Genomic DNA, 17,629 nt, shown 5'->3' with positions numbered 1-17,629 from the left:
GTTCCTGTCATCGGGGAAGAGTACAGAAACCATTTTAAAGAGCCCTTTATATTGATATAAAGGACCTAGTTGTGTGGACGGGTGCAGGGTTAAATCGGTTTAACGCTGCTAAATTAGGTTTCAACGCGTAGTGTAGACCAGGCCTTAGACACTGTATATTCACAGCATACAAACTTCCACACAAAATACAAAGCCAAATGTCTTTTGACCCACACTGTACCTGTAAAAGCGTGGGCCTCCCACCACTGCTTCCACGCTAAGGATATCACTGGTAAGGCGGAAGAGCTTTGTCAGAGCTGTATGAAGAAGGCTGCCATGGGCTCTATTGCCTCCCACCCCCGTTTTACTTTTGTGATCCCTGTAAAAGGAAGATTAACTAGTTATACGATTTGTAGTTTTAGACATTCCATGGCTATTAAATTTATGTAGTATCTTTTCTTAATAGAGAAATGTGCATGAGCATGTATTAGCATGATAAAACAAACTACAACAAACAGGGCATTCCACATCTAATTGTGTGTGTGTTTGTTTTCCTGTCTTAGGATAAAGAGGCCCAGAAAGATTTAGAAGCTTTACTTCCAATGCTGCAGCTGTGACGAAAAGCACTTCTAGCTCTTCATGCTGTGATGATATTGTAGAAGAACCATAGAAACTAATCACTCGGAGTCTGATCCAAAGCTCGTTGAAGCTAGTGGAAAGACTACCATTAACTTCAGTCATTTTTGGATCAGGCCCTGTAAGTGGATGGCAATTTGGGTATGAAAATGATGCATTATATCTTTTTGATTCATAGCTTTATTTTTAATTTTTGGATCTACAGTTTGTTTTAAATTTTTCTTTCCGGAAATATAGTCTCTCTTTATGAAGTCCACTGCTGGCAATGGACACCACATAGGCAAGAACGCCAAATGCATTAACTGTGTTCTTGGAAGGATTAATCAACTAAACTGCAATGCTAGCACAGGATTATATGGAGCAATTAATTTGTTTCTACATTAAATTATGTTTCTATGAATTGATCTATATAAATGTATGTGAAGGTACATCATAAACATATGTATGTGTGTGCCTCTGCTTTTATTCACAAGAAATGTATACGACTGATGGAAGTTAAGGAAAAAGGGATAGACTTAAAAAACTATTTTTACTTTAGCCTATTTTTGATTTTAGATGGAAATGTGAAAACTATATAAATCATGTTTTAAAGTCATATTTTATGTTACTTGAAAGGAAAATATTAAAAATTGGACCAATGAAATGAAATATTGTGGTTAAATCTGTTAGAATTGTGATACATGAGCCCCATCAGGTAGATGAATCCTGGTCATTTGTCTTTGAATAATAGCCTGTTGCGGTATTGTCAGTCTGTCTTTGAGAGCCCCTCCCCGCCATATGTAACATTTGTTGATCTTTCATGTCATTTGGGTAATGTGGCTTATGTATACATATATAGTAACTGTAACATGCTGCTTCTGCTTAAGCAAACCAAGAGTTTATGGAATAGCAGGAGTCTAAGGCCAAGTCTACACTGCGACTTTAAATTGGTTTAATGGCCGATATACCGATTTAACGCTGTACCCGTTCACACGACGTCGTCATTAATATCGAGTTAAACGGCTCCTTAAATCGATTTCGGAACTCCTCCCAGGAAGTGGGGAACTATGGGATAGCTGAGAACAGCTACCCACAGTGCCCGGCTCCTGAATACTTGGTAGTTTGGACCATGGACGCAAACAATCGAACAGTGCACCACTGACCGCTCTGGTCCGCAATCCGAACTCGGATGCGGAGTGCCGGTAAACAGGAAAAGCCCGAGACCTTTAGAATGACATTTCCTGCTTTCACGTGTCTAGCTCTGATCAGCACGGGTGGCGATGCAGTTCAAATGCAAAAGTAGCTCCTGCATTGAACCTTACGGGAGATACTAGATCTGATCGCTGTACGGTGAGACAAATCTGTTTTATCAGAGCTCCGTTAAAGAACAGGAAATGCCAAAGCGTTTGAAAAATAAACTCCAGGATACACAGCGGTGCGTGACAACCGTAACGGGAAGCCAGAGACTCAAATGGATGCTCATGGAGGGAGGGAGGGGGTAATGAGGACTACAGCTACCAGTCTCCACAGCGTCTCTGAAAAAACTATTTGCATTCTTGGCTGAGCGCCCAATGTCTGTAGCTAATACACGGTGTCTTACGTGGTTCACGGAACAGCTCGTCAGTCTCTTCCCCCCCCCCCCAGCACATGAAAGAAAGTAAAAATAAATAATTCCTTGAGTACTGTAAATGTCACCCTCTGTGTACTGAATGCTGCTGGCAGATGCGATGCTGCTGCGGTGAAGAGCAGTATCCGCTCCTCTGCCCCTCCCCAGCGGTAGACGGTTGCCCAGTGAGTGCTCCTGGCTGAGTCTGGCCGGGGGCTCCTGGGTGAAAATGGGAATGACTCCCTTTTTTCTGACAGTGGATGGTACAGAACGGCTGGTAACTGTCTTCATCTTATCACCTGGGGGCTGAGCTTCATCAGACCCCTTCCTCTCTTGTGTAAAGAAAAGATTCTGAACTGCATGGACTGTCATAGCCCATGGAGGCTGCCTCCCCTCATTTTATCTCACTAACTATCTGTGATTCTTATTCCTGCATTCTTCATAACATCATGCCAACAATGGGGGGGGGGGGTCACTGCCGTGGTAGCCCAGGTAGGTGGGAAGCAACGGTTGCGTTACTTGCAGGGGCTCCTCTGTGAATACTGACGCGGAGCAGCTGTGCTGTGATACACTGCTTTAAATACACTTGATCCTATTCTTGTCCGGAGTGACTCTATTTTTATTAACCATAAAGGGCAGGATTGACTCAGTCCCAAGTGAGTCAATCCCAATTTTGCTTTCAAAAATTTTCACAGGGTTATTATCCGTTCTGTCCATTTACTGAGTGAACAAAAAGAGGTGAGACTGGTAACAGTTTCTGCTGTCTACAGTAGTACTGTACCGTCTACCACCAGGGAGGGGGAGAGGAGCGGATAATGCTCTTCAGTGTGCAGCATCGCCTCTATCAGCAGCATTCAGTACAAAGAGGTGACATTGTAAGTACTCAAGGATTGGTTTATTTAACTTTCATTTCTCGTGCTGGGGTGGGGAAGAGACTGATGAGCTGTTCATGAACCATGCGAGACACCGTGTTGTAAGCTACAGACATTGGGCGCTCAGCCAAGAATGCAAATAGTTTTCAGAGACTGCTGAGGACTGTGGGATAGCTGGAGTCCTCAGCACCCCCTTCCCTTCCTCCATGATCCCCGCCCCCTGAGGCTAATGTTAATGGTCACGGGGGGTTCTGGTAAATGTCGTCAGTCATTCCTTGCTCCGGGAAAACATCAGCAGACAGTCCTTTCGCACCTTTTTCTCCTGGATTGCCCTTGCAGAAACAATAGCACGGCAGCCCTAGAGACCGTCCGCTTTTTTGTTTTTCCCGTCACCATTTGTGTATTAGATGCTGTGGAGACAGAGGCGACACTCGAACGCTACACACCAGCATTCAATTGCTTTTGCAATGATAGCACAGATGGTTACCAGTCGTTCTGTACCGTCTACTGCTGGAGAAAAACTGGCAATGACATGACGGTTATCTCTCCTTCTCTGAACTGTCCGCTGCTATCATGATTGCCCCTGGCTAAAATCAGCTGGGGGCGCAACGCAAAAGCAAACTTGGGATTGACTCACTGGCCACTGAGTCAATCCCTCCTTTATGGTTTCTAAAATAGAGTCTGTCCTGCTACAAGAAGAGTCAAGTGTATTAGAAGAGCGCAGCTACTCCGTGGCTGTATTAACAGGGGGTTCCCCCCGCAAGAACCGCACCCATTGCTTCCCTTCTCTCCCAACCCTCCGCAGCTACCGTGGCAGGGCCCCCCCCCCATTTGTGTCATGCAGTCGTGAGGAATACAAGAATAAGAAACATAGACTTATTCGTGACATACACCGGGGGGGGGCACTTGGAGGCAGGCAGCGGGCTATGACAGTCCAGGCAGGACGTACTCTATTTTAGAAACAAGAAGGGAGCGATTGACTCTGTCCCAAGTGAGCCACTCCAATTTTGGGTTTCTCAACCATTGTGACAGGGGCACTCATGATAGCATCGGACACTACACTGTGATGCACTGGCCAGGTAAACAGGAAAAGCCTGAATCCCCGCGAACTTTGAATTCCATTTCCTGATTGTCCAGCGTGAGGGTCAGCACACACACAGGTGAGCACACAGAGCTCATGTGCACTGGTAACAATGCAGTCTCCTGATAATCGAAGAAGAGCGCCAGCTTGGACCACACAAGGAGGTTCTGGATCTGATCGCTATCTGGGGTGAGGACTCAGTGCTCACAGCACTGCGTTCCAAAAGACGAAATGAAAAAGTTTTTGAAAGAATTTCAAAGTCTATGGCTGAAAAAGGGCACAGCAGGGACTCCCTGCAGTGCAGAGTAAAAGTCAAGGAGCTTAGGCAGGCCTACCAGAAAACCAGAGAAGCAAACGGAAGGTCAGGCTCTGAGCCGAAAACATGCCGCTTCTATGCTGAACTACATGCAATTTTGGGGTTCAGCGCTACCAGTGCCCCACCCCTGTCCGTGGATTCAGACTTTGGGATTGAAATATCAAGTGTTTCTGAGGATGTAGCCGAGGGGGAAGATGGAGAAGGAAGATGAGGATGAAGATGACCATGGTGAGGAGCACACAGCAGTCCGTAAACCCCAACAGCCAGGATCTTTTTGAGACCCAAGAATTACAGTCCCTGCGCTCCAAGCGAGAAGCCCAGACAGTGAAGCCATGGAAGCGACCTCCGGTAAGTGTCCCTTCATTCTGTACCAAAACACGGATTAAAACAAGACGGTTTTTTTAGATCGCATTGACACCAGGGCTTTTGCTGCAGTCGCAGCCATTACGGTTACAGGAAAATTTCGTTAACATGTCTGGGGATGGAGCGAAAATCCTCCAAATTAATCTCCATGAATCGATCGTGGAGGAACTCAAAAAACCTTATGATATATGAGAACATTTCTGGCCAAGACAGCCTTCTCCGTTCCCCATAGTAGGTAACTTTTCACGCCATGCATTTTGCAAGACATTTGGTACTGCAGGCATTGAAGGCATTGCACTGAAGGCATTGCAGAAACAAACGATCTGCCTCCTGCGGTGGTATTCTCAGGAGAGAGATATCATCCTTGTTACCTGTAGAAATCAGGAATGTAAATAGGGGGCAGACATGGCGATTTTGCTACTGGCCAGAGCGGGGGGATGGGAGGAGGGATAGCGACGAGTTTTCAGCGTCTGGCAAGCAGGATTCTTCCCAGCTACCAGCAACGCGCTGCGGGGGTGAAGTAGGGTGAGCACTAGCAGCGATCGTATAATGATAGGAGCCATGCGCTGTTGGTGGATGTGAAAGAGGGGGGTTTTGGGCTTTGCAGGTTCCTCTTAACAGGAGCAAGGCATCATATAGATCACTGTGTATATGAACGGCGGAGAAGTCAAAACTTTTAAAGCCTTACTTACCATCGCCGCGTGGACAGTAGGGTGGCCGTACCTGCGTCTGTGTGTGTGCCACACCAGTCACACACAGACACTGAATATTTAAACGATACAAAATGCGACCTTGTATAGAGATCACATGTGCTCTGTAAGGTGGATAGTGTTCTTTGTGAAAGAGTACTATCATTGCTCTGTAAAGGTATCTTTCCACATACTTATCACCCTGGTTTGCCTCCCCATGCAGCTGCACATTTCTCTGCAGTCCCTATGCCATCAACGAGGGCGTGCTCTGATACGGGGGAGGAAGAAGAAGACGCGAGATGAAATGTTCACAGAAATTATTGAAGTAACACGCAATGAGAGGGATAAACAGAATGATTGGAAGGATGTGGTAGCAAAGTACAGGAAAGATGCCAGTGAACGATCTGAGAGGGCTAGGCAGGAAGACCAGCGTTGGCGAGATGCAACGCTGGATCTGCTGCGTGCTCAAACTGATATCCTCCAACGCATGGTGGATCTTCAGGAAGAGCAGCGCAATAGCAGAGTGCCGCTGCAGCCCCTGTATAACCTCCCTGCAAGCCCACGTCCCATATCTCCCTCACCCAGACGTGTAAGAACGCGTGGGGAAGGCTTTCTGCACCCGCCTACTCCTCCACACCCCTGGAGAGTTCAAGTAAAAGGCTGTAATTACGCTACAATGTGCTTAATGGCTTTCCCTTCCCCCTCCTTCCAAAGCACAGCAGCCAGGGATACCTTCCTAATTCTCTGCCTTTTTTTATAGTTCCTTTGTAATAAAGAATACATCGAAAGGGGGAGGGTGGGTTGCTTACAGGGAAAAGTAGTAAGGAAAAACACATGATTTTTAACAGATGCATAATTACTATTTAATGAATAATAAATGATTTTTAAACGAGACTGAATTTATTTCCTTCGCAACACTGTAATCAAAAGGGGAGGGTGGGTTGCTTACACTGAATAAGTCCATCAAGTGCGGAGGGTTTCATCAAGGGGAAGCAAACAGAGTCACACCGTACCCTGGGCCGTGCTGAAACTCGTTTTCAAGGCTTCTCTGATGCGCAGCGCCTCCAGGTGTGCTCTTCTAATCGCCCTGGTCTCTGGCTGCTCGTACTCAGCGGCCAGGTGATTTGCCTCAGCCTCCCACCCAGCATAAATGTCTCCCCCTTAGTCCTCACAAAGATTGTGGAGCACACAGCAAGCAGCAATAGCAAGCGGGACATTGGTTTGGCTGAGGTCTGAGCGAGTAAGTAATGATCGCCAGCGACCCTTAAACGGCCAAATGCACATTCTATCACCATCCGGCACTTGCCAGCCTGTAGTTGACAGCTCCTGACCACTGTCCAGGCTGCCAAGTGTATGGCTTCATGAGCCATGGCATCAAGGGGTAGGCTGGGTCCCAAGGATAACTATACAGGCATTTCCACATCCAACTGTTATTTTCTGGGTCTGGGAAGTAATTCCCTTGCTGCAGCCGTTTAAACAGACTAGTGCTCCTGAAGACGCGAGCGTCATGAACCCTTCCTGCCATCCCACGTGATGTGGGTGAAACGTCCTTGTGGTCCAGTGCTTGAAGCACCATTGAAAAGTACCCTTGCGGTTTACGTACTGGGGCCCTGGCACTCTGGGGCCAAGATAGGGATATGGGTTCCATCTATGGCCCACCAACAGTTCGGAAAACCCATTGCAGCAAAGCCATCCACTCACCTGCACGTTTCCAGAGTCACAACCTTTCGTAGCAGCAACTTAACGATTGCTTTTGCTACTTGCATCACTGCAGCCCCACAGTAATTTGCCCACTCCAAATTGATTTCCGACTGACCGGTAGCTGTCTGGCGTTGCAAGCTTCCAGAGGGCTATTGCCACTCGCTTCTCCACTGTGAGGCTGCTCTCATGTTTGTATATATGGCGTTTCAGGGCAGGGGAAAGCATGTCACAAAGTTCTAAGAAAGTGCTCTTACGCAATGCGAAAGTTTCGCAGCCACTGCGAATCGTCCCACACATTAAACAATGCGGTCCCACCAGTTTGTGCTTGTTTCCCGTGCCCAAATTCGGCGTTCAATGGGTAGAAGATGCCCCGTTAATAGCAGTAGCTCCAAAACGCTGGGGCCAGCGGTTATGGAAAATTCTGCTCCATCTCGTCATCGCTGTCCTCGCCCGCTCAGCAATAGCTGCCTCCCTCCTCTCCTCCTGCTTTGCAGTTCATTGTTCAGTATAGTCAGCACGAGAGTACGCGAGGTGTTGACAACGGTCAGGATACTGTTTGTGATCTCGACGAGTAGGCAGTAGCGCTAAATTCGATTAGTGATAACTCGGATTAGGGTTCGTGTGGACGGAAATCGACATTATTGGCCTCCTAGAGTATCCACAGTGCACCACTGACCGCTCTGGTCCGCAATCCGAACTCATGCGGATGAGGCGTGCCGTAAACAGGAAAAGCCTCGGACTTTAGAATTACATTTCCTGCTTTCACGTGTCTAGCTCTTGATCAGCACGGGTGGCGATGCAGTTCAATGCAAAATCTCTCTCTTATTTCGTGATCCCACTGTGGACGCGCTAAACCGATTTTATTAGATCTGTTTTGTAATATCGGTTTAAGCTAATTCGAAATAATCGTGCAGTGTAGACGTACCCTAAATAATACAGGAAAGGCAGAGAGATCATTTTGTTTGTTCAGGATCTGATCCAAAACCCACTGAAGTCATTGAAAAAAACTCCAATTGCCTTTAATGAATTGTGGATCATGATCTTAATCTGGATTAAAGTATGTGGCCAGAACAAGAAAATGTTCCCATAAATGAAACATAAATACAGGTGAATATACAAGCAAGACCAGGTGAATATATGAGCAAGAGCAAGCATCATTTCAAACAAAGGGCCATATATTCTCCTTTATGTTGAAAACATCCAGGAGAGGAGCACTGACTTCCCTAGTTTCATGCAATGTTGTTGCAGCCAAGTTGGTCCCAGGATATCGGAGAGACAAGGTGGGTGAGGTAACATCTTTTATTGGACCAGCTTCTGTTGGTGAAAGACCTGAAGGAGAGCTCTGTATATGTCAAAGGCTTGTCTCTTTCACCAACAGAAGTTGGTCCAGTAAAAGATATTACCTCACCCACCTTGGTTGTCTAGTTTCATCACCTTTAGGGAGCTATTTTTTGACTTCATTAACCTCTTGGAACCTTTAGACAGTGCAGAAGAGACAGAGCCACTCCGAGTCTATAGCTGTGACCTCTGCTTATCATGCTGACTAGTATTGTTTTCTTGTGCTCTCCCAATCTGTTTGGATTGCTGTCTCTTTTCTTATGCTTAGATTGTAAGCTCTTTGGGGCAAGGATTTTTTTGTTCTGTGTTGTACAGGGCCGAGTTCAGTGCTTTACTGAAATAAAAGTAATAGTCTCAGATATTGCTTGCTGATCTCCATCCTAGTCATGGATCAGGGTTACCTTGCAATAGGCACTGTACATTCACATAGTAAGAGACAGTCCCTGCCTCGAAGAGCTTACAGTCTCAGTAATGTTTTGTAATATTAATTTGGTAGTTCATATGTCATATCAATAGTAAGTATGTCATAATGAAAATTTTACATTTAGAGAGCTACCATCTTTCATTCTGCAGAATCCCAAAGTTCTTTACAGAGCTTCACTAAATTCACTAAACCACCACCTCTCAAAGCAATGTAGAAGCTGTTCAAAAGTATTAGGTGACAAAATAGTTTAGTAAAAGAAGTGAAAACTTTTATAGCCAATTGAATATAGTTTTTAAAACTCTTGTAATATTAAAAATGTCACCAAAAACATGGACAAGAAGCTACCAGAGAAATGTAGGTAGAATGGATTTACTATCTATCTACTAAGTTCTGTCTCCATATAGATCTTTGCATTTTTTACTTCTGCCCCTCACCATTGTATCTGAACATCTTCCATGTAAAGCTGTTGGAACCAGTGAGTCTCTTGTGAATGTCAGGGAATTTTGGGGATTTACCTACAAAGGAATGTATGTGGTCCTGTGATTTTTAATGGGCACAAGAAGTCACCAACCTACACTTGAACTCTTATCCAAAACACAGCAACTCCTGGATACAGTGACCACCAGTGATCCTGGTTTTCTGTGATATAACCCCCCAAAATTCTCCACTTAAAACACACAAATGCATGTTTTTTTGTGTTTAAAATGAAAGCTGACAGCCAGAGCCCCACCACCTGGAGCTGACAGCCAGAGCCGAGCTGTCCAAGGCTGAAGTGTCATTCCCCTGTTTCGGTGTATGCACTAGTGGCCTGGTACATGATGATAGTTTTTGTCACAAAATGTAAAAACTAAAGATTTTCTGTAAAAATGCAAATTCCATGTTTTTCCATGGCAAACAGATTTATAGAATCCCTTGTGACCATGAATACTATGCTCCAACATTTATTCAATACCAGCTCAGTGGAGAGAGAGCAGTACCTACTTAATCACCATCATCACTTCTGCGCAGCACCTGGATTTTCCTTTATACATAAAGTTATACTGTGATTTTTTTAGTGCTTTACGTACCACAGATCTTCTCAAGTAGACCTTGAAACAAATCTAACTGCCTATGAGATCATTCCTGGCAGTGTATAAAAAGCAAGCTTTTCTCATCCATGGTATGTCTGTGTAACCCCTGCATTATATCACTGGTAAACAAAATATTAGAATGAAGAATGAGAAAAGGTTTTCGTTTCCTTAAAATATTGTTAGACCTTCTCAATAAAATGTTTTATTAAATTTCAGTAAACAGGCTGAGATTCTGGAACTGTATTAAGAGCCAATGTAGTCCAGGGCTAGAGCAATAGATGAGGACTCAGAGGAGCTCTGGGTTCTATTCCTGGTTCTGTCAGTGATCTGCTGGGTGAGCTTAGACAAGTCACCTCATCTCTGTTTCCTTTCCCATCTCTTGTCTGCCTAGATTGTAAGCTGCCTGAGAGAGGGACTGTCTGCTCCTCTGTGTTTGTACAGCACCTAGCCCAAATGAGGCACTGCTGTCATACAAATAATTTTCACTGGGTACCAATGGGGCTGTAATAGAAAAAATACATTTAAAGGGTTTCAGATGTGAATGGGGATAAACTTTTCCAGCCTAACAAGTAAAGAGAATTGGAGTTGTGGTTTCCAGTTTATAGAAAGAGATGGCCAGTGTGGTGGATAGAATTTCAACACCTGGATGTGTGAGAGAGAGTCTTTCTTCTTCGAATAGTGACCCTGTGGATAGAATCATAGAACTGGAAGGGACCTCAAGAAGTCATCTAGTCCAGTCCCCTGCATTCAAGGCAGGACTAAGTATTATCTAGACCATTCATGACAGGTGTTTGTTCAACCTGCTCTTAAAAATCCCCAATGATGGAGATTCCACCACCTCCATAGGCAATTTATTCCAGTGCTTAACCATCCTGATAGTTAGAAAACTTTTCCTAATGTCCAACCTAAACCTGCCTTGCTGCAATTTAAGCCCATTGCTTTTTGTCCTATCCTCAGAGGTTAAGAAGAACAATTTTTCTTCCTCCTCGTAACAACCTTTTATGTACTTGAAAACTGTTATCATATGTGTGCCGCCCCTCCTCCCCCACCCCCCGTCTTCTCTTCTCCAGACTAAACAAACCCAATTTTTTCAATCTTTCCTCATAAGTCATGTTTTCTAGACCTTTAATCATTTTTGTTGCTCTTCTCTGGACTTTCTCCAATTTGTTCACATCTTTCCTGAAATGTGATGCCCAGAACAGGGGGTTGGGCTGCAGGAAGGGTGTGGGGTGCGGCAGGGGGCTCAGGGCAGGGGATCTGGGTGCAGACTCCGGCCTGGCGCCGCTTACCTTGAGTGGCTCCAGGGTGGCAGTGGTGCTAAGGCAGGCTCCCTGCCTGCCCTAGGCCTGCACTGCACCATGGTTCTCCGTTCCTGGCCAATGAGACCTGCGAGGATGGGGGGGGTGCGTGCAGGCAAGGACAGCGCATGAAGCCCTCTGTGCCCTTCCCCCCAATACCCCAGGGGCCGCAGGGATGTGATGCTGGCCACTTCTGGGAGCAGCGCAGGGCTAAAAATCCCACGGGCTGGATTTGGCCTACAGGCCATAGTTTTCCCATCCATGAGCTAAATCATTGATGGAGATATTGAACAGAATCGGACCCAGAACCGATCCCTGTGGGACCCCACTTATTATGACCTTCCAGTATGACTGTGAACTACTGATAACTCTCTGGGAACGATTTTCCAACCAGTTATGCACCCACCTTATAGTAGATCCATCTAGGTTGTATTTCCCTAGTTAGTTTATAAGATGGTCATGCAAGACAGTATCAAAAGCCTTACTAAAGTCAAGATATACCACATCAAGCGCTTCCCCCCATCCACAAGGCTTGTTACCCTGTCAAAGAAAGCTATCAGGTTGGTTTGACACAATTTGTTCTTGACAAATCCATGCTGACTGTTACTTATCACCTTATTATCTTCTAGGTGTTTGCAAATTGATTGCTTAATTATTTGCTCCATTATCTGTCTGGGTACAGAAGTTAAGCTGACCGGTCTGTAATTCCCCAGGTTGTCCTTATTTCCCTTTTTATAGATGGGCACTATATTTGCATTTTTCCAGGATGCTCCACTTCAGGTGCATGTATGCGTCTTGAGCCCTTGATCAGAGATTTTTAGCTAGCAGTGCCCATTTGGCCCACACATGCTCTCTATGCCTCCTTGTGGCAGACAGCAAGGCTATATAGGGGCATGTGGGTGAACCGTCCTCAGTTCTTTCTCTACCTTTTCAGCCCAAGACAGAACACTAGTGTGTCTGCCTATTCATATCCTAATGAACAGGTGTAAGGGGGCTCCCATTTCTGCCCAAAGACTTTCTAAATGGATATTGGGTCGAGTCTGCAGGTGCTCAGCCCACTCGCCGGGGGTGAGAGGACATTTAACCGGATCACAAGTGCCAGCTACTGCTTTTTTGAAGAATACCCTGGTATCTGAGATATGCAGTGCCACTACCAGGTCTTCAGTCCATCATTTTCAAAGCATCACACCCTGTTCTGTGCCATCAGATCTGATGTGGTACTTGGCTCTGCAGTACTATCTTCAGTTCTGGATCCTGTTCTGAAGCTCCTTTCTCCTTCTGGAGATACTGTTTGGAAATCACCTGAAGTGGAGCATCGCTAGGGACACTACTTGAAGAAAAAGGAAATGTTACTCACCCTGTACAGTAACTATAGTTTTTCAAGATGTCCCCCTCTTATGGGTGATCCACTATCCATCCTGCTCCCCTCTGCTTCAGTCATTCCCTGGGGGATGACTGAGAAGAAAAGGAACTGGGGGTGGTTCACCCACACTCCCGTATATAGCCTCAGTCTTGGTGTCTGCCACTAGGAGGCATAGGGCATATGTATGGGCCGAATGAACACTGCTAGCTAGAAATTTCTGATCCAGGGCTCAAGAGGTGCATGTGCACCTGAAGTGGAGCACCTATAAGAGGACACATCTCGTCGAACTGCGGTTACTGCACAGGGTAATGTATACTTTTCAATGTTCAGGAGTCAAATAAGGGACAGGATAGTAAAGTTGGTACAAGTTGTCCAATAACTGGTTTCCCAAACTTAGGAACTCAGATATTCATTTTTTTCATCTTGCAGATGCTGGAGAGGATCTTCTAGGGAGAAATAAAAGTCTTCTGTAAGACTCCTGATTGTGTCTTGATATCTAGGGTGGGTAATTTCCAAAACACTGGGTCAAATCATATAATGCCTCTCCTTCGGTTCACAATATAAAGTAATGTATTAAGTTTTAAAGCAATACCTACGGTTATCAGCTCTTCAAAATAAAAAACCAGGATACTTTTGTGGTAACATTTTTAGTATGACAAAATATTCATATAGTGGTTAATGACATTACCCAGTGGGTTAGATCACTTACCTGAGAGGTGGCAGAGCCTTATCCCTTGTCCTTATTAGGCAGAAGGAGATACTTGAACTTGGGGTCTCCAGCTCATAGGTGAGTTGCAGTAGCCACTAGGCTAAAGGATAGAACAGATGTCAGCCTCGGCCTCTTCTTCCTACCCCACTGATGGTTTTGTAGCAGTAGGTGCATTTCTATTTCAATCTGAATTTCTTTTTGTTCTGGATAAACTGATTTTTAAAACTGGCAAATGAGAATGGAAATCTTTTTAGCACACGCACAGGCATTGTAGCCAACACTGTCAAATGTGAGCGCCTGAAGTTATCCCCCTAAGTCCATATCTAAATCCTGATGTAAACCCTGTGTCCTGAAGTGCTAGAGCAGGGGTGGGCAAACTTCTTGACCTGAAACTGTATGGAGATCGGGTGTCTTGTATGTGCTACTTACAGTGGACTACTTATGGCTGCCAGTCCTGTGCTCTGAGCGGCTTGGGAAGGGAAGGGGAGGGTGGGGGTTGGATAGGGGGCAGGACGTCCCAGGGGGCAGTCAGGGGACAGGGAGCGGTTGGATGGTGTGGAGGTTCTGGGTGGTGGTGGTCAGGGGATGGGGGCGGTTGGATAGGCATGGGAGTCCTGAGGGGCATGTCTGGGGGTGGGAGTGTAGATAGGGGTCAGGGCAGTCAGGACAGGGAACAGGGGAGGTTGGATAGAGGGTGGAGTTCTAGGGGGGTGGTTGGGGCAGGGGGACCTGGGGGGGCAGTCAGGGGACAAGGAGCAGGGGGGATTAGGTGGGGAGGGGGGCAGTCAGGGGGCAGGAAGTGGGAGGGGGCAGAAGCTAAGCTGTTTGGGGAGGCACAGGCTTCCCTGCACAGGTGTAGTGTATTAAATTGCTCCCCAGAGGAATGTGCTTCTAACGGTGTACACTACTACTCTGGGCTGACAGTCCTAGTGCTCCATAAGTAGCACATTCCTATGGGGAGCAATTTAATACACTACACCTGGTGGCTCTCGCAGCCCCGCCACTCAGAGCACTGGTAGCACAGCTAGCTGAGGCTGTGGGGGGGCTAGCCTCCCCGGCAGGGAGCTCAAGGGCTGGGCAGGATGGTACCATGGGTGGTAGTTTGCCCACCTTTGCACTAGAGAGCTGGGAGCTTCCTATTGGCATCTGTTGGTGAAATGGGAGAAGAGCAGCCCAGAGCTGCCTGAGAACTCATGGACAGGGACAGAAGCTCTGTAGGTGAGAGAGCTCTGCTAGGCTAGCATTTGTTGATGAATAAGAGGGAATGACTAACCTTCACCACACTGATGCACAGTTGGGTGGGGGAGCTTTAAGAGAAAGAGAGAGAGAGAAAAGGGTTGCATCCTCTGAGGGGAGGGTGTCTCCTGGTAAGGATTCTGTTGAGGGCCCTGTGTTCTGTAGAGACCTCTCTAAACACCTGAGACAGCTACAAAACAGTGACTAGTGCACAGCTGAGACAGTGGGTGGATGGTCTGGCGTTGAGGTAGTAGGTAGTGCAGAGTTGAGGTGGCTTGGGCTGAAGTTGCAGAGAGCAGCAGCCTGCTTGAGAGACTTCCTATGCAGCAATCAAAGCTGACCTCACTCCAGCTGGGTCAGGTGGGAGCAGCACTAACCTGCAGAATGCTTGGATACCAAAAACCCAGGACAACAAACTGTGAGTAGGGGAGCTGGGGAGGAGGGAAATGGGTAAAATGTATAAGCCACTTCCAAGTGCAAGTGGAGATCTGAGGCTGGGAATACTGTTAAAACAGCCTGCAGTGGGAGTCTTGCCTAACAGATCTTGTTTGCTGCTTCTCCCAAGTTCCTTTGGTTGGTCACCTCTTCCTTCCCTATTTTAAACCCCTGCAGTATTGCTTATCAAGGGTACCCAGAGTGATTGTAAGTAGTTGCCTAGGTTTCTGGGTAGGGGTTCAAGCTGGAGATGTTTGTTTTCAGAAGGAATCTCCAGAAAATTGAACCTGACCCTTTTTGTGGTTGACAACAGCTGGAACATGTTACCCTTAAGTAGGTAATTGTTTTTATTTTTTTTTAAGGGGTTAACAGAGGAATATGGAAGCTGTTGGTAGGGATGTTACCCATAGCCATGATAAGGCATTTCATAAAATAAATACTATGTCCTGAAAAGGAGGACTTCAAGGCCCCAATTCTGCAATTTAGTTCCATGCAAGAAGACACATGCTTGTGTGGAGCCCATTGACTTCAGATAGGTCCTTGTGGCTTCAGTGGCATTCTCAGGGGGCACAAGAGCCTATCTGTGTTGAACCAGTTACAGCACTGGGGCCCTAGTTAATGAAATGAGCCATTTCAGATATGGATGATTTTCTCTCTCTGTGCATAGCCCTCATCTACATACGAGGTGGTAAGCAGTATAACAGAATGAAGGGTTTGAAAAAATGTTGCATATAATTAAAAATGTTCAGCACTTTAATTTTTAGCAGAATTTCATGTACACTAAAAGTCTTTTAAAATATAGCACAAGGAGAAGACCTTTCATAGTATAAATGATTGCCACTTGTTGCTGCCTTCTCTGAGAACAGTTAATTAACATTAAACAAATATTTATGTGCACTGAGCTCCAAAATGCTATTGTGACTATTTTACAGTTTATAATATTTTTGTGTGGGACTTGAGTTTATTTGTATTGTCTTATTTAATCTCTTATACTTCTTCTGTTTACTCTGGTTAATTATAATCTTCACTAATGGACCTTTATAAACTACTGTACCATTGCAGGTCAAATCCTCAGCTGATGGAAATCAGTATAGCTCCTCCATGTAGCTCTATTAACAACTGAGCTATGCCAATTTAGACTGGGGGAGGAGGGTCTGGCTCATTGACCTCAATTAAGATATGCTAATTTATACTAGCTGAGGATCTGGTTTGCAGTTCTAAGTGAAAACTACTCTATGAGAAGCTTTGAAACAGATGATAAATCTGCTGAAGTATTTAAAAAAAATCAAGAGTAGCAGAAATTTGTTGAGTGAGGGAATATTTCTCCTGATGAAGAACAGTGTGTAGTTGAACAATAGCATACAGTGAGTTCTTATTTATGTTGTGTGTTTGAGTTTTACTGGATAAAAATCAAGGGCCTAATTGACTTCATTGAAATCAGTGTAACTCCATTGGCTTCTGTGCAAATATTTCTGATTCACACTGGTGTAAATCAGATCAGATTCAAGTCCTTAATCTCTGCTTTACCTCTGAATACTGAAATGAATGCATAGATATGAAAAATGGATGAGGACTACACTTCTTACTAAACACCATTAAACAGTGGAATTGTGATAAGTTTGACTTGTGCAGTAGCTCATCTTATAGTTAGACAAACATGACTTGGCCTGCTTATGTTTAGAGGTTTGTGAACCCACCTAACATGTAAAGTCTTCTCCCAAGAGACAGGCAATGACAGGGCATCATGTAGGCCATGTGCAGTGTTGGGTGGGGAGAAAGTTAAAACAACCCTATAAAAAGGGAAGAAATGGCAGCTGACTGCCTTAAGTTCAGCAACTGTAATAGAACTCAGCCGCGGGGTCCACGTGGAGATAATTACTCTGTCAGAGGAAGATTTGAGCAGGTGTGGACTTTCTGTTAGGGAGGGAGAAGGTGCTAGCTAATAGTCTCAAAATACACGCTGATTTTGCTGCAGGCCAGTCAGTTTCTGTCACTGGTCACTCCTCCCCTTTTTTTGCAGGGAGGGATGAAAGAAGGGTAAATGCTGTTGCAAATTAATGTTAGTCGTCTTCTGCTAGGGACCTGAGTTCAGATCCTAATCTGAGTGCAAAAAAGGAAAAATTTTTTTTCCAAAGTCCATTAAAGTCAATGTGAAGACTCTCATCGACTTCAGTGGACTTTGGATCAATTCTCTAGTTCTTAGCAGATGTATCCATAATGCATATCACTAAACCACCACACAATTCAGCATGATTATAAAAAGTCTCTATTTAAAGGGGCCTGGAAGTTGCACAGGAAATGTACTGTAGTAGAGGATTAATCTGCTGTAGGAGAGGTGCATGAGGAAAGCTTACTCAGCACTTTCCCATTCATATGCCTGGCTTCCTTCATCTTCTTGAGCTCTGAATTCACTCTCAAATCATTTTTTAAAAGAAAATGGGTACAAAAAATATAGTGCAGAGGGTATGGATCCAAAACCAATTGATGACCCTGAAGCACAGAAAAAGGCTAAAACATCTGTCCTCCAGAATGTC

The 17,629-nt window shown here is 45.2% G+C and overlaps 1 protein-coding gene across 2 annotated transcripts in view; it reads left to right on the top strand.

Moving 5' to 3' along the window:
* Nucleotides 1-1,263, top strand: part of RMDN2 (regulator of microtubule dynamics 2) — a 65,831-nt gene extending 64,568 nt beyond the window's left edge. For both annotated transcript variants that reach the window (XM_032776525.2, XM_075064231.1), the window contains exon 11: nucleotides 543-1,263. In XM_032776525.2, coding sequence (XP_032632416.1) covers nucleotides 543-596 — 54 coding nt within the window. In that variant the 3' untranslated portion in view covers nucleotides 597-1,263. The remainder of the gene's footprint in view (nucleotides 1-542) is intronic.
* The last annotated feature ends 16,366 nt before the right edge of the window (nucleotides 1,264-17,629 follow it).

Source organism: Chelonoidis abingdonii, chromosome 3, assembly GCF_003597395.2.
Source record: "Chelonoidis abingdonii isolate Lonesome George chromosome 3, CheloAbing_2.0, whole genome shotgun sequence".
NCBI lineage: Eukaryota > Metazoa > Chordata > Testudines > Testudinidae > Chelonoidis > Chelonoidis abingdonii.
The sequence above is the reverse complement of the archived record's forward strand: the minus strand, read 5'-3'. Positions and strand labels throughout refer to the sequence as shown.